The sequence below is a fragment of the Lactuca virosa genome, chromosome 5, assembly GCF_052849685.1.
Source record: "Lactuca virosa cultivar CGN04683 chromosome 5, Lactuca_virosa_CGN04683_v6, whole genome shotgun sequence".
In the NCBI taxonomy this organism is placed as follows: Eukaryota; Viridiplantae; Streptophyta; class Magnoliopsida; order Asterales; family Asteraceae; genus Lactuca; species Lactuca virosa.
The window spans coordinates 61,056,470-61,082,201 of record NC_136430.1 but is presented as its reverse complement, the minus strand read 5'-3'; the positions used below and the strand labels follow the sequence as shown (position 1 = coordinate 61,082,201).

The 25,732-nt window shown below is 32.3% G+C and overlaps 2 protein-coding genes across 7 annotated transcripts; both read left to right on the top strand.

Annotated features, from left to right (window-relative positions):
- Window positions 1–1,059: 1,059 nt before the first annotated feature.
- Window positions 1,060–5,353, top strand: LOC145111306 (protein FAR1-RELATED SEQUENCE 9-like). The gene is made up of 8 exons (XM_079047594.1): window positions 1,060–1,086; window positions 1,981–2,067; window positions 2,491–2,593; window positions 2,913–3,039; window positions 3,093–3,716; window positions 3,829–4,024; window positions 4,203–4,772; window positions 4,934–5,353. Exons 1-8 carry the CDS (start codon window positions 1,060–1,062, stop codon window positions 5,351–5,353), a joined length of 2,154 nt encoding a protein of 717 aa, XP_078903720.1.
- Window positions 5,354–15,922: 10,569 nt separating this feature from the next.
- Window positions 15,923–23,151, top strand: LOC145114865 (uncharacterized). 6 transcript variants are annotated; one of them, XM_079050975.1, is made up of 13 exons: window positions 15,943–16,424; window positions 16,500–17,134; window positions 17,252–17,639; window positions 17,734–17,913; window positions 20,927–21,033; window positions 21,116–21,377; window positions 21,510–21,585; window positions 21,654–21,787; window positions 21,886–21,967; window positions 22,030–22,117; window positions 22,229–22,383; window positions 22,460–22,846; window positions 22,917–23,151. In XM_079050975.1, the coding sequence occupies exons 2-12, from the start codon at window positions 16,532–16,534 to the stop codon at window positions 22,692–22,694; spliced, it is 2,310 nt and encodes a 769-aa protein (XP_078907101.1). In that variant the 5' UTR covers window positions 15,943–16,424; window positions 16,500–16,531; the 3' UTR covers window positions 22,695–22,846; window positions 22,917–23,151. The 6 variants fall into 6 exon arrangements, with proteins under 6 accessions (XP_078907103.1, XP_078907102.1, XP_078907104.1 ...); XM_079050979.1 differs by having other exon boundaries at window positions 15,945–16,424; window positions 17,582–17,639; XM_079050980.1 differs by lacking the exon at window positions 15,943–16,424 and having other exon boundaries at window positions 16,965–17,134; window positions 17,206–17,639.
- The last annotated feature ends 2,581 nt before the right edge of the window (window positions 23,152–25,732 follow it).

The window sequence follows — 25,732 nt, the reverse complement described above, 5'->3', positions numbered from 1 at the left end:
CGATCAAGGAGCCCAACATCAAAAACCAAACCTCCAAGAGCATTTGTCACCGACTCTTTAGTAGACGGCTTTAGAATACCGACAATGTAACGACTCGAGCCGTCAGCCCCTGTAACAAACCTCGCACGACCATCCGGGTGATGACAATAGCGGCTAAGAGCATGCAAAGTCATACACTTCCCACACATCCATTGACCAAAGGCCTTCAAAGTTTCTTCCACTGCCATAAATAAACCAACATCACTAGAAAGAGCTTCACGTAAAACACATTTACGATCTTCAATAGGTAGATGATGCCTTTTGATGTGTGAAATCATACGACCAATCCCCTTACTTCCCACTTCACCATTTGGGCAACAATGGAAGCTTCTGAACGAGCACAGACAAATATCACTCGAACTTGTGGAAGAAGAAGTCATACAAGAGAACAAGCCTCGAGATGAAGCTAAAATTATGAAACAATATTTAACAAGGAAGGGAAGGAAATGGCACACCAACACACTGTTGGTGTGTACAAGAAGCATCCAAACTAAGCAAACTACATTATCTTGAACAATAAGGTTGCAACACTAGAAAAACTGATTTGGGCATTTTATCAAACACTTGGTGCGCAATAAAAATAGCTTCTTAGAATTTCATCTTCTTCCTTTGAAACACCAACCCAAAATCTCTAATTTAATGCTGAGAAAGGAAAGTCAAAGGATATTGTATTTAATGTTGCTTGTATCAGGAAGTAAAAACGCAATCTCATAAATCGGAAAAACACGCTCGTTGACTTAAAAAGTCAAAATCAGTATCAACGAAATCTCATAAATCTGATTCCGAAAGTTTGAGTAATTCTGATTTCAATCCTTCCAATTCCAAACGTCGATAGATGAATTCCGAGAACAAAAATTGATTCAGACTTCCGATGCTTGAAGTCGGTCAAAATCGAGTACGCGTTTATCTAAATGGGCTCAAGCCCACAAATCACAGCTGCCATGGATATGTCGAAAGTGCTGCAGATGCCCTGATGATTTAATTCGATTATGTTTGCGTTTGGCAGGTGCCCTGAGTGCGATGGCGCAGGGTTCGTCAGGAAATCGGGTGTGACGTTGATTTTTTTAAACATCTCATATAGAAAACTGTGGCAATTGGAACTGTTCTATAGGGTAGGTTCATATTAGACGGCCTGATTATGAATTATGTGAGACCGTGAGACGCAATCCTAACCATTCATTTGGTAGATAAAACAAAAAACATTTTTAAAATGCAAAATAAATGAATATTTTCGAAAAAAAAATTTCAAATATTATTTTCGGAATTTATATTTTCCAAAAAAAAAAATAAAAAAAATATTTTTTTTTACATATTCTAATAGAATAATAGAATATTCTATATATCCGAGAAAATCTAGTATAATATTCTAACATTCTAAAAATCACATTAAAATATTTACAGTGTAATATTCTATTAGAATATTTCACGTATTTAAAAAAAAACGGTAATTTTTTTTTATTTTTTAATATTGTTTTTAGGTAATTAAAGTTCCGAAAATAATAATTAAAAAAGAATGTTTGGATTTTTCCTTTTATTTTGCATTTTAAAATTATTTTTAGATTTAGTCTCACGGTCTCATAAAATTAGCATTGGTCTCAAATGAACCTGAACCTATATATATATATATATATATATATATATATATATATATATATATATATATATTAGAGAGAGAGAGAGAGAGGTAAGTTCAATTGAGAAAATAAAAAAGGTTGAGAATGAGGGAATCATTCTCAGCCAATCATTTATCTAACATGTTCAAATTAAAAAAAAATGCGCGTGTCCATTTTCATTAAGGGTATCTTTGTAAATTAGCAACTTTTTTACATAGAACTTACCCGTTCGTTGTTATCAGTTTCCAATTTGATGATATCTTTAGCTCGTTTGAATCGGATATGAGGAATTCATTATCAAGATTATTTTCTTTATATAACTCGTTAGCAATTATACGTATTCATTCCATTAATCGTGAAGTTTCGCATCTGTGTTTCAGTTTTCTACTTCGTATCCAGTTTCCGATTTGATCAGGTATGTATATCGTTTGAATCGGATAGATCGGAGTTCATTATCAAGATTATTGCTTTTTATAATTTGTTTGGAATTACGCTTATAATCTTCGTTTTGGAGTTGTTTCATCGGAGTTCATTATCAAGATTATCAAGTTTCGAATATATATTGGAGTTATTTCATCGGATTTTTGTTAAGTAGTTTGAGATATTTATTTCAAATCGGAGCTGATTTAATTTTTAATCGGATATATCGTTGTAGTTTTTAGGCTCTGAACTGAGAGAGATTGCTTAATTACATCATCTGATCATATATGATTTAAGTTTCTTTCAGATATTTTGTACGTTGAGGTGAGATATATTCGAAATTAACCAGGTTTTCATCTTTACGACTTTTTTTGTGAGATATATTCGATATTAAGATTGTTTTTGTTTATTTATATAGATCATTTGGTGTATTATGTCGAATTCTAGTGTTATTGATGGTGATTTGTATTCTTCTATGAGTGAGAGTGAAGAAGAAGATGTTGAGAACTCATTTTTTGAAGGTATCAGTTATTGAATTATTTTGTTGTTTTTAATTTTGTTGATTATCATTTATTTACATATGAATATGTTAATATGAATAAATTGTTGTCTTATTCATATATGAATAAACGTGTGATAATTGTAATTTCGAATTTATTATTTTTTTCGTTTTATTCATATATAAATAAGTTATGTTTTATTTTATATATTTTGAATCCTCATGAATTTTATGTATTCATATATGAATGTTTTATTCATATATGAATGTTTTTTGTTTTATTTATATGAGTTTCATGTATTCATATATATTATTGTTTTATTCATGCATTATTATTTTAGGTGGTGAATCTTCAAGTTCAGTACATGATGCGCAATATTGTGATGATATAATTGGAGAACATGTCTATAAGCCAGATGTACCTGTTCAACTTATTCCATTTAAGGGTTTAATCTTCAAATCATTAAAGTTGGCTATCAAAATATATTCTGAGTATGCTGAAATTGTGGTTTTGATGTTAGACTGAGCACACGGTCAAGGTTTGATAACAAGAGTATAAAGAAGAAACATGTTATATGTAATCGTGGTGGTAAACATAAAAAGAAATTTTGTGACACATTAGGTACAAGTGGTGTTAGGAGGAAACGAAATTCAAATTCAAGAGCTATTGGTTGTCAAGCAAAGATTATATTTGAATTTGTGTATGGAACTCCAGATTATAAAGTTTTTCAGTTTGATGAACTTCACAACCATCCACTAGAGAAGAGAAGCGATTTAAAAAAAGCGAGACAAATGTCATATTCAGAAAAAGAGTTTATTGTGCGTGCTTCCACATCAAAAATAGGTCCAACTATGGCTCATAAGTTGAGGGCAAGTCTAAGAGGTGGGTATGAGTTTGTAAAGCCCAAAGTACATGACTATAAAAATTTAAGGAGAGATATCAACAGGGTTATTGGTTATAAAGATGTCCAAATGATAGTAAACACAATGAATGACCGTCGAGCTCACTATCCATATTACTCATTTGAGTTTAATTGTCAAGATGATGTTTTGGACTGTATGTTTTGGGCTGATGAAATGGAGAAGGCATATTATGCTGAATTTGGTGATGTTATCTCGTTTGATGCGACTTTCCGAACAAACAAGTAAGTTATTTTATCTACTTTTGTTTATAGCTTATTCATAGATGAATATTTTTATATTCACTTATTAATACATCAAAAATTGACTTTAATGAACATTTTTTTTGTGTGTTAGGTATCGAATGGTTTTTGTTCCGTTTACTGCTATTGACCATCATAAAAAATCGGTTACTGTTGGATCTGGGTTGCTAAGCAATGAAAGCATTGAGTCTTACTCTTGGTTGCTTAAAGCATTTCTTAAAACTCATGGGAAAGAACCAACACTTGTTTTAACCGATCAAGATGCTGCAATAAAACAAGCTGTTGAGAATGTGTTTCGTAATTCAAAGCACCGATTATGTATGTGGCATATAATGAAAAAGTTGAAAAAAAGGTATTATTTTAATATATTTCAAATATATTACTTATTAGTATATTCATTTATGAATATTGATTGTTATTTTACTTATTATTATTTATTCATTTATGAATATTTTTGTTTTAATACAGATATCAGATGATTTATTTACGAACACAGACTTTAGAAAAAGGTTTTCGAAGCTTGTTTGGGACATTAATATGAAACCTGATGTTTTTGAGGTGAAGTGGGGTTTGCTTATGAAGGAATTCAATCTTGAAGACACAAGATGGTTTAAAGACATGTTTACAATACGTGATTCATGGATACCTGGATATTTTAGTGATATTCCAATGTGTGGTTTGATGAAGACTACATCGAGGTCAGAGAGTATGAATTCATTCTTTAATACATACTCAGAAAGTGGGAACTTACTTTTAAATTTCATGATGAATTACGACACTGTCATTCAAAAGCAAAGGAATACTCAACGAGAGCTTGATAAGACATCAAAGAAAGCATCATATAAAATGCAAACACCTCGAGAAATAGAACTGCAAGCATCAAAGGTTTATACAAGTACATTATTTTTTGAGGTGCAAAAAGAAATATATAAAGCATGTTTTTTCTGTACATACTCATATGTTGGTACTGAAGATGGTTGGGAAGTTTACATTGTGCAGCACAACAACAGTAAAAGTGAATTTAAAGATGAATTTAAGGTAATTTTACTAGTTTTTTATGAAAAATGTAATAATATTCATATATGAATGTCAATATTCATATATGAATATATGAATATTATATGAATATATGAATATATGAGTGTTGATATGAGTATTCTTATATGAATGTAAATGTGTAAATTTTGTTTTTGTATCAGGTTGAAATAAAAGCTGAAGAGAAAGAAATAAATTGCAGTTGTGAACATTTTAAGCGTATGGGTGTTTTATGCAGACATGCTTTTACAATAATGATGAGATGTGGTGTTAAAGAAATTCCTGAAAGGTACATTTTAAAAAGATGGAGAAAGGATGTGATATCAAGAAATTATCGTTTTAGTTTTGTTCAATCCGATTCAGGTGATTGTGAGAATGTAAAGCTAGTCAATGATTCATATTATAGTTTTGAATCATGTTTGGATATTGTAAGAGATGACAAAAAGAGATTGGCTTTGTTTGCTGAGAAACAACAAATGTTGTTGAAGGAATTTGAGAGTGATTATATTTCTCCTGGATTGAAAAGCAAGACAGATGGTGAAGTCGTATGCAAGATTTTTGGTGTTACTATTCCTATTCCATAAGAGATTAATATTCATGTTCCTAAAGTTCAAAGCAATAAAGGTTCTGGAATCAAGAAAAGAATTCCAAGTGCAGGTGAAGTAGCATATGAAAATTCTAAAAAAGAACATAGAATGTGTTCAGGATGTGGAAAACGAGTTCCACACAAGTTACGTACTTGTCCAGAAAGAGTTGGAGCTGCTAAATCAGCAAAAGACAGTTAGGGATTTTTTAGTTTTTTAGTTTTTATGTTTTTTGGTTTTATTCATTTATGAATATATGCAGATAAAAACAATAACCAATAATATTCATGTATGAATAATACACATTTATATTGATATGGTAAATTGATATGTTGATATTTGTTTTTTAAATTACTATAAAATAAGTTATATTGATATTGTAAATTATTCATAAATGAATACAAATATGTGAAATTTGTTATACTAATAAATAAGTAATATTCATATCTGAACTTTTTTATGTTAATATCTGAACTTTGTTATACTAACATATTACTTTGAACTTATTCATAAATGAATATATCATATTCGTATTCATTTATGAATAAATAAAAATAAACTTTGAAAATATTTGAATATAAAAAAATGACATAAATAAGCAAACTTGTTTCTACTAATAAGTTAGTTATATTCATATCTGAAATTTGTTATATTCATATATGAACTTTGTTATACTGACATATTACTCTTAATTTAATCATAAATGAATATATCATATTCGTATTCATTTATGAATAAACATAAATAAACTTTGAATATATTTAAATATAAAAAAATGACAGAAATAAGCGAAGTTGTTTCTATTACATAATCATTCAACACAAGATAATAAAAGCTGTTCATAAGCATTTCACAAAATATTAAAACGAACATTTAACAAACCATCTAAAATTTGTTTCGCATAATCGTCTTACATGTACTTCAAATCCAGTCATCTTCATCACAAACTGTTCTATAGCATCACACTTCATCACAAGCAATCATCAATATTCTTTTAACCTTTTTTGAATTGTTTGCATAGCCTTGTATGCATGGTCAGTACGCACTTTAAATTCAACTTTTTGATATTTTTCAGCAAGATCCAACACCTTAGCCTTCAACATGTTAATTTCAGAAGTTAGCATTATGTGTGCATACCTTTGCCTGAGCTTCTCTAAAGTAGTTTGTTGAATTGCACTTTCTTTATGAAGACCTGGTTTCCACTTTGAGAGTGGTTGTCCCATATAGGTCTCCATATGTCTCATTGCAAAGATTCCACAATCAACTTTGTTTTTAACTGTTCTCCATGTCATTTCAAGTCGATGGGGTTTGATACTTTCTTTTGAGATTGCATTTGCTCTTGGATGGTTTATTTCTTTAAAGTATCTCACAAACAAATTTTTCTGATCATTAAATAAAATAAAAGTTAGATATGTAATAAATTGGTTCTTTTATGTTGTTGTGAATTGGGTACATACCAAAGGTTTCAATAGTACTCCGTATTTCCCTTCATAATCCCCCTCAACTGCACTGTTGTCTAGAATTTCAATTGATGGTTTCTTTAAGTTGAAGACAATCACAAAAATGTGAGCACTTTTAACAACTGGAAAGAATACCTGTTTTTATGTATATAATGGTAAGTATTTTGTTGATAAAATATATATAAAAAAACAACTTTAATTAACATACCATGTCAATATATTTTGTGTTCAAGATTTTTTTGTACCCATTGGTACTGTCATGAAAGTTCTCCTTGAATTTTTCATACTTTATTTCATCGGACAATGTTGAAGTTAGATAAGCAGTCTGTAACCAATATAATCATATGTGAATTTCAGTTGAATATATATAATTATATTAAAGAATACATCATATTTTGTATAATCATATGTGAATTTCAGTTGTAAAAAAAATATAATATTCATAAATGAATACATCATATTGGTGTATTCATTTATCAATAAGGAAGGAATTAAGGTTAGAACATAAACTTACAGAAACTCCAACTTTCAAGAAGAGTCTGTATGGTGAATTTCCAAAATCCCTTTCCAGTTCTTGGTGGTTAAGTAAATCAGACCAAGTGTCTAAAACTTCTCCAAAAATCTCTGTGTTTGCATATAGACTTTCCATAACTGCTCTTTCTGTTATCTGACCATATTTTGTCTGGACAACCACATCTCTGCAAATATATAATCAAAATGTCATAGATTATTATCTATATAATAATCATATATGAATGTATATAAAATAAAGTTACTTACGATGTATTGCCTTGTAAGTTGAACAACCATTCACAGACAATACTCTCCTGATGTTTCAGTTTGGGTTTTGTGTCTGTTATTATGCATTTGAAAGGTGATTTGAAAGCATCAGCAAGCTTCTTCTCTCTTGGTTGATCCAGATCATGCTTTGATGGTCCTACTTCAGTAGGAATTGATACAGAGATTGGATTTGGATTAAGAACATTTTTCTTTGCTAATCTGATAACAACCTTCTGATGGTCGTCTTTCATTTGTTTCTTTGTAAGTGGTTTTTCTGGTGAAGATTCATTAGATTTTTTACTTGAAGTTTGATCTGAATCTTGACTGAGACCTAGACTAAAGCTTGGATGAGTATTTGCATGCCAGGAGATTTATCATATAAATAGTTGTAAGTTAATTATAATATTTGAGTTTATATTTTGAAATGTTTATCCAAATTGTTACCTCCTTTATTTCCTTTTGTCTTGTCAGCTTTTTCTCCTTTTTTGTTTTCATTTTCTGACTTTTTCTTTCCTGAAAGATAAAGAACTTTGATTAAGTAATTCATATGTGAATAAGTAATGTATTCATTTATGAATAAGTAATGCATATCATTATTTATGAATAAGAAATATTAAAATTTTATTTTTTTGTATATTGCGTTATTTATTTGTGAATAATAAAACTTATTATATTCATTTATTAGTGATTCAACTATTTACCTTTATCTTCTGCATTTCCTTTCTCAGTTTCTGTATGTTTATCTTCACCTCCATCTTTCGTGTTTTTAGCTTCTGTTCCTCCTTTATTTCTATCTTCAAAGTTTTCCTTGCCTGAAACATATACATCATATATGAATATTTTTTATTTTTTATTCATTTATATAGTGTATTATTCACTTATGAATAAACAATGTTATTAAAAAAATCAATATAAATATTGTAATATATTTTAAATCATTCATATACCTGTATCATCTCCCTTTGTTTTTTCAACTTTTGTTCCTTGTTCATGTACACCTTCTGATTTTTCCTTTTCTGCAAGAGTATTAGTTTTACCTGTACTCATTGGTGACCCTGGTCAAAATTTAATAAACAAAATTGTTATTGTGTATTAATATTTTTATATATTTTTTTAAAATAAAAGTAAGACAAAATTTACCTATATGAATATTATCCAAAATATTTTTCATTTCAGGGTGATTCCAGATTTCATCTTCTTGATTATTTAAACTTGAAATTCCAATTCCAAGGACATTGTCCACAATGTTGTCAACAACTTTATCCAACAAATTTTCATTTTCAGTTTGTTGAATAGTCTCTTCATGATTATTTGTTTCTTCATTATCATCAGCTTTTTTCTCTTCATCATTGTCATTTTGATTGTTCTTTCCATCTTTCTCTTTTACTTCAGTTTCACCTTCTTTTTTATTATTATCTCCATCATTCTTTATTCTTTCATTCTCTGCTTCATTTGAATCAAGCAAATAATCTTCTTCTGGTTGACTTCCATCATTATCATTGTCTTCTTCACCATTTCCCTCTTTATCTTCATTTTCTTTTTGATCATTTGTTTTTTGACCGATTATTGGTGTCAAATTGATTCCTTCAAATCCAGTTTGATTACTTGGAAATTCAAAAATAGTTGTGCCTTCTGTTTTTTCTTCACCAATCATATTTGTCATCTTTTCTTCGAAAATCCTAAAACTTTCCTTTTCAGGGAACTTTGTTATCGCATCATTGAGCTTTGAATTCAGCTTTTCCTTCATCCTCTCGAAACTATTAAGCATTTTAGATATTTTTGATTCATATGCCTATGTAATAAAAAGAAATATGATTAGAATTTAATGTAATCATATATTATTAACATGTTCAAACTAATTACCTCAACAGAATGATCTTCATCTTTATCAGAATCACTGTCTTCGAGATCTGTATCTCCTTCATCTTGTTCATTAACAAATTCTTCGTTTAATTCTCCAAGTCCAAATCTACCTTTTTCTTGTTCAAATGTCTCTCGATATCTAATCTTCTTTGAACTCCAAGAACAAATTGTTGGACGTTTATGTGTTACTGTTAAAGCTTCTGAGTGGATGTTATCAGCATAGAACAACTGCACATAAATGATAACTAATTGATATTCATATATGAACAAGTAATATTATTTTTTACTTATTCATATATGAATAAGTAATGTAAAGCATTACGTGTGAACAAATATATTTTTCTTATTCATATATGAATATTTGCTATTAGTTTATGAATAATCAATATTATTAAAAATTGAGTATAAACATTATAATAACTTACCACCAAGAAAGCTAAAGGTCCAACAAAGAAGTTGGTATCTGAGTATGGTATGTATGAGTTTTTTGTTCTGAAAAGACAGTCCAAAACATAGCTGCACCAGTCTATGTTGCTGATATCTGTTTTTCTTGAAATATAACTCAAGGGAAACAGGTTGCATCTTCCCATTGATGTTGACTCGCAAAACGTGTTGACAAAAAGAACTAAGAAGTTCAATTTGAAATTGAAATCAGCTTGTGTGGTAGAAACAATAACATTTTTGATTGCACTCAGTCGGATGATTGAATCTTTTTTAAATTGTTGCTTCCATTCATCATAACTTGTATCATCCTTAGGCCATTGATCCAGTTGTGTAAGTTTGGTTCCACCAATTGGTATGCCCAACATGTCATGAACAGACTCTGCTGTTACTTTCAGTTCCTTTCCTTCAATATCTATCACCATTCTCTCATAATCAAATTTTTGAAGAACATAAAATCCCAGCTTCAGTGGTATATCTGTGATTTTCATTTTTAACAAAGCTCCAAAACCCATAGATCTTACAGATTTATTTTGTTCTTTGCTCATCCCAAGGATTATAGATAGTAATGCCTCTGGTGAACATCTGTTTTCATTGAGTAAAATTCTTTTACCATTGGTTTTTTTTTGTCTTTTTTGATTGGTGACTCCTTTTTTTGCCTTCTTCGATGGATGACTACTTTCAAAATCAGAGTCTGAATCTTGTAGTTGTTGTTTTTCAGGAGTTTTCCTTTTTTATGGACTTTTTCTGCTTTTTCTGCTTTATTTTCTCTGGTACTTTTGTTTCTTTTTTATCTGGGAAATGAAAACATATAATATTTGAATAAGTTACTGATATATGAATATGATATATGCTCGTTGATTTATTAATATTTATTTATTACAAAAATATAACTAATATATACAATTTTATTCATATATGAATATATTAGATATGATAGGAATTTTGTACCTTTCGCATTTTTCCTCTTCAAATCTGTTTCTATCATAGTTGTGGGGTCTTTATCAGAAATACAAATCTTCTTACCTTCATGAAAGAGTGAGTAGAAGATAAATAATTTTGAAATACATTTTACAAAGAAAATATATTATATTCATAAATGAATATAGAATATTCATTTATAAGATATGATATGTATTTTATACCTTTTTGATTTTTCTGCATTGATCTTGTTTCTCTCATTGTTGGTGAATCTTTATCGGAAATGTTAGTGTTATTACCTTCATTCAATAGTAAGTAGAAGATAAATGAGTTTGATATTCATGAATGAATATTTGAATAAAACATATGTATTCATATTTTTTTATTCACATATGAATATGTTTTGTTATATTCATATGTGAATAGAACATATATAAGTCATTCTTGTTGTATTCACATTTGAATAATGTATGTATGGCAGCAAGTTATGTTCTATTCATATATGAATATAACATACATATTCACGAATGAATATTTGAATAAAACATCTCTATTCATATTTTTTTTATTCTCATATGAATATGTTTTGTTATATTCACATTTGAATAATGTATGTATGGCAGCAAGTTATGTTCTATTCATATGTGAATATAACATACATATTCACGAATGAATATTTGAATAAAACATATGTATTCATATTTTTTTATTCTCATATGAATATGTTTTGTTATATTCATATGTGAATAGAACATATATAAGTCATTCTTGTTGTATTCACATTTGAATAATGTATGTATGACAGCAAGTTATGTTCTATTCATATGTGAATATAACATACATATTCACGAATGAATATTTGAATAAAACATATGTATTCATATTTTTTTATTCTCATATGAATATGTTTTGTTATATTCATATGTGAATAGAACATATATAAGTCATTCTTGTTGTATTCACATTTGAATAATGTATGTATGGCAGCAAGTTATGTTCTATTCATATGTGAATATAACATACATATTCACGAATGAATATTTGAATAAAACATATGTATTCATATTTTTTTATTCTCATATGAATATGTTTTGTTATATTCACATTTGAATAATGTATGTATGGCAGCAAGTTATGTTCTATTCATATGTGAATATAACATACATATTCACGAATGAATATTTGAATAAAACATATGTATTCATATTTTTTTATTCTCATATGAATATGTTTTGTTATATTCATATGTGAATAGAACATATATAAGTCATTCTTGTTGTATTCACATTTGAATAATGTATGTATGACAGCAAGTTATGTTCTATTCATATGTGAATATAACATACATATTCACGAATGAATATTTGAATAAAACATATGTATTCATATTTTTTTATTCTCATATGAATATGTTTTGTTATATTCACATTTGAATAATGTATGTATGGCAGCAAGTTATGTTCTATTCATATGTGAATATAACATACATATTCACGAATGAATATTTGAATAAAACATATGTATTCATATTTTTTTATTCTCATATGAATATGTTTTGTTATATTCATATGTGAATAGAACATACATAAGTCATTCTTGTTGTATTCACATTTGAATAATGTATGTATGACAGCAAGTTATGTTCTATTCATATGTGAATATAACATACATATTCACGAATGAATATTTGAATAAAACATATGTATTCATATTTTTTTATTCTCATATGAATATGTTTTGTTATATTCATATGTGAATAGAACATATATAAGTCATTCTTGTTGTATTCACATTTGAATAATGTATGTATGGCAGCAAGTTATGTTCTATTCATATATGAATATAACATACATATTCACATTTGAATATTAGTTTTGCTTGTGTTCAGAAGTAAACAAAACATATTTTATTTACTTTTTTGATTTGTTCTTGTTTTTCGTTTATATGTATTCTTCACTGTTGGTGTTGTTTCTGTAAGGGTAAGTAGTTAATATTAGGAAAACATAAGCGAAATGTGAAGTAACGTTTGTATTTTGACAGAATAGTTTTGAATAAAGATGAAAAATGAAGAGATGATGTAAAATCATTTATATATCAACTAATAATGGATGATTCTTACAAAAATTTCAAGTAAATAAAGTAATAACGAAGGAGGGTTACGAGAATGAACGAGTATCATTAAAAATTGAAGTAAACAACCTTTTTTGAAGAATGAACAGTGTGAAAACAATGTTTTTAGTTTTAAATCAACTAATAATTATCGAAGATTACGAGAAATTTCAAGTAATCAAGTGATAATTTTAGAAATGATTCGAAATTGTTAAAAACTCGAGAAAAAACGCCGATGGTTACCTTTCATTGTCAAGAGTGAGGAAATGGTCTCGTTCATGTTTTCATCGGAAGACATTTTTCTTCGTTTATGTTATTTGATGCTTCTGCAAATGGTTTTCTTCTTATCGATTCTTCTGCAAATGGTTTTCGTGTTATGGTGTATCGAAGAGGGAAATGGTGCTTTTCTGTCGAGATTTGATGTGTTATCAAATTACTCAAGTGCCCTGACGGTTTAATGTTTTTGGATTATTTACAAATTTGCCACCACTCATTAATGTATTTGGATTATTTACAAGTTTGCCACCGTGCGTTTTTTAAACTCATTAAATGATTGACTGAGAATGATTCCCCCATTCTCAACCTTTTCTTTTCTCAATTGAACCCTCCTCTATATATATATATATATATATATATATATATATATATATATATATATATATATATATATATATATATATAAAAGCATGTTGAAGTTAGCAATAGTATTCTTTGTAGTGTTTAGGCTTTTGCCACACGATTTTGTTTACCTTTCCAAAATTCGCCCCTAAACACATTTTCCACACAATTCCTTTTCATTCCTAATATTTAAAAAATAATAAAATAATAAAATAAAATTGTTGAAGTTAGCAATATTATTCTTTGTGGTGTTTAGGCTTTTGGCACATGATTTTGTTCATCTTTCCAAAATTCGTCCCTAACCATATTTTCCTTACAATTTCTTTTCAATCCCATAATAAAAATTCACTTTGGTTACGGGAAGGTATGGTCTTGGGCCCTACGCAATTTGCAATTCACATGTTTGGATCTGAGATTATCTCACTTTATCCCTATTTCAGTGCAAAGATCTAATTTTGTCCCCATTTAAAAAAATATATATATTTTAACAAAATAACAATCACGATTCTATAAACATGGTAAAAATAGTAATATATAAACATGGTAAAAATACTAAAACGATCCACAAACATCTTTTTAGTTATAGAAGTATTATAATTTATAGCGGTTCTAAAAAAAATTTATAAAAAAATACTACAAATTTTATAAACATGGTAAAAATATTAAAATTCTGTAAACATGGTAAAAATACTAAAACTACCCACAAAAATTCTTTTTACTTAACGAAATATTATAATATTTTCATTATAATCATAAAAATTATGGTATTACATCAATTATGTATACATATTTCTTTCTCTTATAACCAAAAGTCTACAATATTTTCCTCACAATTTCTTTTCATTCCAATTAAAAAAAAAAGCATTGTTGAAGTTAGCAATATTATTCTTTGTGGTGCTTAGGCTTTTGGCACATGATTTTATTCATCTTTCCAAAATTCATCCCTAACCACATTTTCCTTACAATTTCTTTTCATTTCCATAATAAAAATTCATTTTGGTTACTGTATGGCCTTGGCCCTATGCAATTTGCAATTCACATGTTTGGATCTGAGATAATCCCACTTTCTCCCTATTTCTGTGCAAAGATCTAATTTTGTCCCCATATATATATATATATATATATATATATATATATATATATATATACAAAATGACAATCACGATTCTATAAACATGGTAAAAATACTAAAACGATCCACAAACATCTTTTTAGTTATAGAAGTATTATAACTTATAGTCATTCTAAAAAAAATTATAAAAAAATACTAAAATTCTATAAACATGGTAAAAATACTAAAATTCTATAAACATGGTAAAAATACTAAAACTACCCACAAAAATTCTTTTTACTTAACGAAATAATTATTATAATATGTTCATTATAATCATAAAAATTATGGTATTACATCAATTATGTATACATATTTGTTTCTCTTATAAGCAAAAGTCTACAACATTTTCCTCACAATTTCTTTTCATTCCCATAAATAAAATAAAAAAAAACATTGTTGAAGTTATCAATATTATTCTTTGTGGTGCTTAGATTTTTGGCACATGATTTTGTTCATCTTTCCAAAATTCGTCCCTAACCACATTTTCCTTACAATTTCTTTTCATCCCCATAATAAAAATTCACTTTGATTACGGGAAGGTATGGCCTTGGGCCCTACGCAATTTGCAATTCACATGTTTGGATCTGAGATAATCCCACTTTCTCCCTATTTCAGTGCAAAGATCTAATTTTGTCCCCATTTAAAAAAATCAAAATATTTTAACAAAATGACAATCACGATTCTATAAACATGGTAAAATAGTAATATATAAACATGGTAAAAATACTAAAACGATCCACAAACATCTTTTTAGTTTTAGAAGTATTATAATTTATAGCCGTTCTAAAAGAAATTATAAAAAATACTAAAATTTTATAAACATGGTAAAAATACTAAAATTCTGTAAACATGGTAAAAATACTAAAACTACCCACAAAAATTCTTTTACTTAACGAAATATTATAATATGTTCATTATAATCATAAAAATTATGGTACTACAATCAATTATTGTATACATATTTATTTCTCTTATAACCAAAAGTCTACAACATCCTAACAATATCCAAAAACCAAAAAACAACTTCTAACATAAAAAAAGTAAATCAACTAAAGTGACTGCAATTTGATCCTTATCCTACAAAAAAATATACCCTTTAACCTTTATCCTACTGTCGAGTAAATTCCCTAAAAATAAGTCAACCAAATTCACTGCAATTTGATCCGGTCAAGGCTCCGTTTTCTTTTTAATTGTGCCGCATATCTTTTATTACTTTTGCAGGTTCTTATCCGTTTCCACTTTGAAGGGCTTTTGTACGTCACTTTCTCTCCGTACGTACGATTTTAATGTTCTTCCTTAGTATTTATTGGCCAATATCAATACGTATTTTTGCTTATTACTCCTCGATTTCTGCTGTTGGACATCTTTCGTGCCCTCCATTCTTCCCTTCCTGCCTTCGTCACCGATTTCCCTCGCAGGTTTGTCTTCCTCCTTCGTAATATCTTCTGCTCCTTCTGTCTACTCATAAATTTCAGTTTCGTTATTTTGGATTTTGGGTACGGTTTTCGGTCCGTCATGAGTGGGCAGCGCAGAAAGCGTTACACTTTCAACTCAGATGCATCGTCCTCATTAAACGTTTCTGGTCATCAACGTAAGTGTCGCCGGTTAATGCCCTTACTTCCTCTTGACTTGGCTTCGCCTTTACCTTCTTATGACGACTGTGGCGATTGTTCGTTGTTGTGTGAATATTGTGGTGCCTTTTTTTGGTTTGTTGAGCGGGTAATTTCGTTATCTCACGTTAATCATCCACGTTACACCCGATGATGTAAGTCTGGTGATGTTATACTATCGTTTCCTTTAAGGCCTCCTGTTGTGTTGTCTGATTTATATGATGTTCCAGCTTTTAGGCAAAATATCAGAGCTTATAACAGCATGTTTGCAATGACATCCTTTGGGGCTGAAATTGATGAGGACATTAACAGGGGTGGCGATCCTTATGTTTTCAAAGTCACCGGTCAGGTCTCACATTGGATAGGTTCTTTATGTCCTGAAGATAAAAAGCCCCCAAGGTTTTTACAGCTTTATGTTGTTGACTCGGAACATGAGGTTTCCAACAGATTGTCATCTTTTCAGGATGGCTCAAAACATCCCTTGGATGGAAGGATTGTGCAGTTGCTAATGGATACATTGACCACTCATAATGAATATATTCGTACTTTCAAAACTTCCCAAGAAATAGCTGCCGAAAGTAGTCTAGACTCGTATGCAGTTTGCCTTTTTAATGATGTTCCTCATCGACGGTATGGTCCACCCGCTCCCGGAAGTCTAGGTTGCATTGTTTACGGTGATGACACTATTGCTAATAAGTATGATATCATTATATATTCCAAGTCTGGTGTTCCACAACAAGTCAGTAAGCTCCACCCGAGCTACATGGCGCTACAATACCCTTTACTTTTTCCTTATGGTGAAGATGGATGGTCCCTGCGGTTGAAACTGTTAAATGAAACAAGCTCCAAAGCCAGAAATCTCACGGTAAATATGTATTATAGTTATCAGATCCACGCACGTAATGGTGTCCACTCCCTTATATTAAATTCATGTAGGCTATTTCAACGATATATAGTCGATGCTTATACCTACATTGAACAGGGGCGTCTTGACTATTTCCAAAATAACCAGGATCGCCTCAGGTCAGAATACATCAGTGGGATTTATGACGCACTTTCCAGAGGGGACAACGAAAGTCGTTCCATTGGGAAGCGGGTTCTGTTGCCGCCCTCCTTTGTTGGTGGACCCTGTTACATGTATAGCCATTATCAAGACGCGTCATCCATCTGCAGAGAGCATGGAAATCCACAGTACTTTATAACCTTCACGTGCAATGTCAACTGGCCTGAAATTAGACGGTACATGGCCTATCACAATCAAACTGACACACACAGCAGGGCTGACATTATATCTCGTATTTTTCATGTTAAGGTGAAAGCGTTGATTACATTTCTGAAGGAGGACAAAACTTTTGGGGACGTCACAGCCTGTAAGTACCTTTTATTGTAATTACATTTTTACTGTTATACTATCTGCTACATATCTTTTTAATGAGCCCTGCGTTCCTTTTTATATTTCTTTAGATTTGTATACAATCGAATTCCAAAAGCGTGGTTTTCCCCACTGCCACACACTTTTATGGGTAGCCGATTCATACAAAATACGTGATGTTGCTTCCATCGACAAATTCATCACCGCAGAGCTGCCAAACCCGGTTTCTGAACCACTATTGTACCAGACTATTACTTCTTGCATGATTCATGGTACGTGTGGTTTGCTTAATGTTAAAGCTCCATGCATGAAAGACAATAGGTGCAAAAAAATTTATCCAAAGGCGTTCCATGATTCAATAGTGTTTGACAAGCAAGGATATGCACATTATAAAAGAAGTCTTGTAGCTCTGCATACACTTCATAATGGAATTGAAATTGACAATCGATACGTTGTACCATACAATAAGCGCTTATGTAGTCGTTTCAACGCACATATAAATGTTGAGTACTGTGGTTGGAACATGATGATTAAGTACATTATTAAGTATGTTTCCAAAGGAATAAAACGAGTGAAATTTGTAATTCACAAGGATGCCGATGCAACCAGTTGTAGCAAATCAACAGAACCTGTTGTTATCGATGAAATTTGTAGTTACCTTGACGGTCGTTACATATGTCCTCATGAAGCTGCTTGGCGTATCATTGACTTCCCTATCCATGAGCGACACCCACCTGTAACAATACTACCAGTACATCTACCAAATATGCAGCCTGTATATTTTAAAGAAAACACCCACATCCGTGATGTTGTCAGGCATCCATCATTTGGCAATAGTTTGTTACTAGGATGGTCTGAGAGTAACAAGTGGGATAAAACTGGCCACAACCTGACCTACAGCAACTATCCATCAAAAAATATTGGTGGGATAAAGGAGCAAAAATGTGGAAAAAACGACACCGCACGGAGTCACCTGCAATCGGCAGACATGTCTTCATTCACCCATTTGCTGGAGAGCTATTTTACCTCCGTATGTTATTATGTCATCAAACAGGTTGCAAATCTTATCGAGACATTCGCACTGTCTCCAATCAACTTTACCCTGACTTCCGTAGTGCATGTGAGGCATTAGGATTAATTGGTGAAAACAAAGAGTGGATGACCGCATTCACCCAAGCATCAAAATGGGCAACCTCACCTCAGCTACGATCCTTATTCTGCCAACTTCTTCTATTGTGCGAGGTAATATCTTTATAGGAGGTTGAATGGCGCAAAATGAGCGATGACTTAGTATATAACATAAACAGAAACAATCCCAACATAAAACTTAATATGACTGACTCTCAGTTACAACAATTAGTCTTATTTGAAATGGAAAAGATATTACAGACATGTACACGATCAAAGTCAGTCCAAGATTTTCATTTGCCTAAACCCACGGAAGACACTATCAGACTTTGGCAAAATCGTCTTCTTTTGGAAGAAACAAGTTATGACAAAGAGTTACTGAAACATCAGAATGAGCAGATGGTTTTACAACTAAATGCTGACCAGCTTTGCATTTACAACACCGTTATTGCATCAGATGAGCAGGCAAACCAAGTTCTGATATTTGTATATGGACACGGTGGAACTGGGAAAACTTTCCTTTGGACTGCACTGCTTTCATATTTCGTTCCATTGGAAAATTTGCCTCGCTGTTGCTGCTTCAGGTATAGCTTCATTACTACTACCATCGGGCAGGACAGCTCACTCAAGGTTTAATATACCCATTGACTTCACTGACAAGACAACATGTAACATTAGAAAAGGGACGTCACTTGCAGAACTAATTAAGAATACATCAATTCTTATATGGGATGAAGCACCAATGAGTGACAGGCGGTGCTTTGAGTACTTAGACCGTTCATTGAAAGATATCCTAGAATGTGAAACCAAAGTTTTTGGTGGATTGTCTGTTTTGTTAGGTGGTGATTTTCGTCAGACATTACCAAGCACCAGATCACAAATCATAGGGTTAACTTTACCAAATTCATACCTATGGCCATGTTTTACAATACACAAACTAACACGTAATATGAGATTGCTAAATGATGACTCCTGTTCTACGCCAGATTTCACTATCTCGGAATTTGCAACTTGGTTAATCAATATTGGAGATGGAGACATAGGCCAGCCAGATCCCACTGATGATGAAGACACAAAATGGATTGATATCCCATCCTCACTTCTTATACCCCCAGGAGACAAGGCATTGGAAAAGTTAATACATTTTGTCTACAGAGACGGAATTTTGAAACATCCATCTGCCTCCACTCTATCGGCTAGGGCAATTGTTTGTCCTAAAAATGATACCACATATGAAATAAACAAAGTTATTCTGAAGGTTGCTCCTGGAGAAAAAAAATGTTACAAAAGTGTTGATGCCATCATGTCAAACGGAATTCAATCTGCAGAATTTGAAGCTTTCTATCCAGTTGAGTATTTAAATCAATTAAACTTTTCCAGCGTACCTCCTCATGAAGTATCACTCAAAATTGGCACACCCATCATGTTGTTAAGAAACATTAACCAGAGGGAAGGATTGTGCAATGGAACACGGTTAATGGTATCTCACTTGCTACCAAATGTAATGGTTGCAACTATCATTACCGGAACATGCATTGGGAACCAAGTATATACACCCCGTATTAAATTTATCCACAATGCTCCAGACATACCATTCACTTTTACCATAAAACAGTTTCCAGTAAAGGTTTGCTATGCTATGACAATTAACAAAAGTCAGGGTCAGTCGTTAAAGAAGATTGGTGTTTACCTACCTCAACCGGTTTTCACACATGGTCAACTTTATGTTGCTTTATCTCGAGCCACATCTCCAGACTCCATTAAAGTTCTCATACACCCTAATGCTGATAATATACACAACAAAACAAAAAATGTTGTGTTTAAGGATTTCTTGCACAAGGTTAATAATAATGAGGTCAGCTTCAAAACAATCCCTTACAAACAAAAATCAACTTACTGTCAAGTCACATCCATTAGCCATTTCCTTTATTTGACTCTTTTAATAACTGCCCAAAAACACACACATTTATCGCTTCTTCTAAGAATTACTAACATTTATTTCTATTTCACTTTTAGATGAGGGACATCCATTGTATTAGTTTTAGTCATTTAACAATTCCAAACCACAAGTAGTTATCATTTCCAAATATATTAACATTTCTATGTAATTTCACTGTGAGGTTAGAACCATGTCTTAGAATATAACAACAATTTCAGAATTAGGCTATGCATCTCCTGGAACAGAACTACACGTACGAATCTTACGTTTCTGGACACCAGAATACCGGACTTATGAGACTTGGTTTTTGGCTGTCGACAAATATGTAAGTTTGCACACATTGTTATTAAACTTTATTTATTGCATACACATAATAAAGTGTTTCATAATATTTTTCCACATTTAAGGGTGATGCTATTCAGATTCTTGGACAACGAAAAGATCAAAGATATGTGCAATTTGTGTTCACTGTCTCAAAGTGCTATGCAATTTCTAAATATGGTTGCGGTGAATCGGATTCTTACCAAAATTGGCTGGACAAACCAATATTGATTGCTGTTGGTATGGGTTCATCTATCAGAGAAATTCTTGACACAATCACCATTCCCAAATATTGGTTCTATTTTATATCGAAAAATCAAATACCCGACTATGTCAACTTATGTCCAGGTATTAACCCCTATTAATACCTTATCTCACCTTCTTAACTAACTCATACCAGTTATATTTGAATCTACATATTTATTGCACATTTATAACTCCAAACTCTATTTTACACCATTCATTATGCAAACTTTCTAGGAATATTTCTCAAATTTGTGAACTACACCAAGAAAGACGGTCAACCATTCACCCTTCTTATCCTCTCAAACGATTCGTAAGCAACTGACTTTTTCAAATACATTTGTATTCTCATTTGTTATACCTAACGCCCTTGAATTCCAGTGGTGAAGAAATTGCTATCAGCTTATGGAAAGAATGCACAGACATACCTGGAAGGTTCAATCGTTCTGCTATTGAAAATGCATGCAGTCCAGCTGTACTTGCTGTAACAAATGTTAAAGTTACACCTATTGCCGGTATATCCCCACCAAAACATCTTCACATATAGACACTCATAAAACAATTATAAGTAAAGAAACAAAATCTAAAACAATTACAATAATCTTATTTTCAGGTACACTGAGACTAGGAACAACATGTGTGAGTCACGTATACATCAATCCACCTATCGGAGACATAACCGCACTTATCGAGAGGTAATACATAAAAGTTAATACATAAGAATGTTATTTGCATCAGTTCTAATGACTGCTTATAGACACAGAACAAATCAAACTTCAAAAACCATATTTGGACCAACTATATCATTGCACGACATGAATCAGAAAACCCATTCCAAGCTTCTGGTATGGTTTCATTCTAGCACTACCTACTCAAACCTTCATTTATCTGATTTATTTAACACATCAAGCAACCACTATCTAAGCAACCAACATAACACAAATAACCTGTTGTAGGAAAAGACATTCATTGTCAATACATCTGTGATGGGCTTCACGTTTACAGACACCTGGTATCAGGTAATCTGTCCTGATTGCAAAACACCAACTTTCAAACAAGGAAAGAATTGGTTCTGCCCATCTGATGGAATACTTAAATCTCCAAGTTCAATGTAAGTTACTGTATCCACATAACACCATTATTATGATTATAAATTTTATACAACCTAAAATTATTTATATCTATAGATTCAAACTTGTGGCAACAATAGTTTACCAGACCGACTCTATGAACGTCATACTATCCGACAATGTTGCACAAAAGCTGTTAGGAGCACGGTCGGATGAATTGATAACAGAAGACAATCCTGATCATCGGAAAACATTGCCATTGCTATCTGAGAAAATTAAACGTTTACCAATCAAAATGGTGGTGCGTATGACAAAAACATCCACGCGACAACATTCGCTTCATGATAACTGACGTTGAAGACAATGTGGTTCAACAATCTCTAGCTCTGACAAAACCTCCCACAAACATTTCATTACCCTCATACCCAATGGACAAGACAAGCACATCATCATTGAAACATGAACCTTCCAAAGTTAGAAGGGCTTTAACATTTAATGAGACAGGTAAACCACATTACTCACATTACACGTACATCAACAAAACAACTGATTCTTTCTTTTTCTTGACTTATAGATGTAGAAGAATCGATGTCACAACCAAAACGTCAACGTCATCCATGACAACTCCTTTATGACACCTTTTGTGTTTCCTAATACTTACTATGACTTCCAAACTCTAATTGCTTTTGTATATCAAATATCCGTGTGTAATATCCGAACTATAACAAGCAAATCCTCTGCATCTGTAGAAATGTTATGGAAGTTAATGTGACTATAAAAAAAAAGACCTTTTAGTAGGTTCATGCTCACACTTTATACAACTTATATTATAGAAATTGTTCCCTTTTGGAATAAAACAAAGTAAGTAGAAAACATATTTTTATTCATCATTCAATTTTTAGTCCTCCCAAAAAAAAAATTGAGATAGTAATTCATACCTCCATATAACGTTCATATGTTACTTCCATCATAAAGTCAGACCTCATCTTTGACAGAATTACTGCCAATCAGAGCAAACTAAAGTAGACATGAGGGCATATTCAATATTAGAACCACACTTCCTTTTAATAAGGCTTATGAGAAAAATCAAGCCGAAATCAAAGATGCAATCACAGGTCACAAAATGATAATGAAGAACGTGCTAACTAGGTTGAAAGTAACATCCTTTTTTTTCATGTCATATGACTCTCTGCTGGACATCAAAGTAGTATGTATATTTTCTTTTTTGCATGACTCACTTATTCCAACCACTGTATGAAACTCATCTAAATAAATAACAAGTTATGTACTCCTTATGTTTTATATACATACATGTTTTCCAATCCGTCAATCTAAAAGTAAATTAAAGCCATTAATATCAATGTACTACTTTGACATATAGTAAAGTATTATCGTTTTCCTTGTAGCTCATTGTCGATGTACCTTACAACTGAAAACCTCTTTGCAACCCGCGCCAAAGGCGCGGCAAACTTCCGCTAGTTATTTATTATTACTTATTACTTATACTTATTAGCTGCAAAATGGGCATTGGTTTTACAGTTTTACCCCTTTTGCCTATCTATAAATTATAATCAGGTTTGTTTTGTATATTTCTGTAACATCCCAAATTTCGAGTCCAAAAATTTCATTTTAATTAACTGATTATAAAAGCATTCATAAGAAAACCACATAAATATATCATGTCTGAAAACCCAAGTCATAAGATAGCATCATGTCAGATTACAATCCCAGAATATCTTAAGTGCGGAAAATCAATGCGAATGTGTATGATGTGCCGCTACCGCGCCAGCTCCTTCCCCTTCGCTGAAGAGGTACCTGAAACCAAAACTGTAAACTGTAAGCACGAACCTTAGTGAGTTCCCCCCATCGTACCACATACCATACAATCACATAGCATACATACTGCCGGGCAATTTTGGGGTGCCCGACCTACCCGATACGGCCATTCTGGGGTGCCGACCTACCCGGTACGGCCATTCTGGGGTGCCGACCTACCCGTGTCAAGCCATTCTGGGGTGCCGACCTACCCGTGTCGAGCCATTCTGGGGTGCTGACCTACCCATCGGTCCTAACAACCGACCCTCGGGACTATTCCACCCCTACTGCTACTATCACATATATCATAACATAAACATACTATCAGACATATATGGGGTGTCCGAACTACCCTTCGGTCCTAACAACCGAACTTGGGGACTATTCCCCTCCTACTACCACTATCACATATAACATATCATGCCAGCATATAAACATATCATCACATACTGTCAGACATATCTGGGGTGTCTGACCTACCCTTCGGTCCTAACAACCGAACTCTACTACTATCACATATAACATATCATGCCAGCATATAACACATCAGGTAGTAGCAAAACTAGATGATATCACAAAGACAATCATCTAACATACAACTCCTACTGTTGGGCCGGCATTGTGGCCGTAGACCCACCGCTACTGGAAGGTAACTCACCTCGTACGAGTAGCTGCTGATAATCTGTGCGAGAAACCTCCGTCCGCTGCTGCTCCGGAAATCCTCCGGCTACAATCCCCACAAACACACAGTTAGAACTGATATCTACTCTTAGGGTAAAGTGACCATTTTACCCCCAATCAAGTCCAAGTCAAAAGTCAACTTCTAGTTGACCGGACTCGCCGAGTTGGGCCGTCAACTCGTCGAGTCCCTTCGCTTTACTCGTCCTTATCCACGACTCTACTCGTCGAGTTTAGCGACGACTCGATGAGTTCCTCTCCGATATGAACATCGATTGATCCTTCATCCGACTCGCCGAGTCTGATGAACACTCGTCGAGTTCATCTTCAACAGATGAACAACTCCTGACTTCGACCCGCCGAGTTGTATGAACAACTCGTCGAGTTCATCTTTATCCATAAGAAGATTGCCTTGGACTCGCCGAGTCTGTTCTAGCACTCGTCGAGTTCCATGAACTCCAGGTCTAAAATTAAGTCCAATGCGTTGGGTCACTCTTTCTGTCTTGTTACAACCCCTCTAATACCCCACTTAGTCCTTTTGACCCTCAACAGATATGGGACTCAAAGCCTTGGACTCGTCGAGTCCCAAGAACGGACTCGCCGAGTTGGTCAAGTCCATACTCTAAATCCTCGATTTCTGATGTACAACTCTTGACCAAAAGATAGATCTAGGCTCCTACAATTGTCCTAGCACGTAAAGTTACAAACTTTACGTGCATGCATGAGACTTTGAGTCCAAAAGGTCCTAAAACAAGCTCTTGGGTTGCATGGAGTCTTTCTTAGGTGTAAAAGCACCCACTTTCTGCCTTGTGACCCCTCAAAGGACCTAGATCCGAAGCCTTGTCCCCAACCATGCTTGCATTCATGGTTGGCTACCTAAAATGGCTTATAAAAGCC

Coding starts and splice junctions, on each gene's coding strand:
- LOC145114865 (XM_079050975.1), top strand. CDS start 16,532: ATGTTTGCAATGACATCCTTTGGGGCTGAAATTGATGAGGACATTAAC. Junction 17,914..20,926: donor TACTTCTTGCATGATTCATG/GTACGTGTGGTT, acceptor CAACAATTTCAG/AATTAGGCTATGCATCTCCT. Junction 22,118..22,228: donor AAACCCATTCCAAGCTTCTG/GTATGGTTTCAT, acceptor AACCTGTTGTAG/GAAAAGACATTCATTGTCAA.
- LOC145111306 (XM_079047594.1), top strand. CDS start 1,060: ATGGCGCAGGGTTCGTCAGGAAATCGG. Junction 3,040..3,092: donor TTAATCTTCAAATCATTAAA/GTTGGCTATCAA, acceptor TTTTGATGTTAG/ACTGAGCACACGGTCAAGGT. Junction 4,025..4,202: donor TAAAACAAGCTGTTGAGAAT/GTGTTTCGTAAT, acceptor GTTTTAATACAG/ATATCAGATGATTTATTTAC.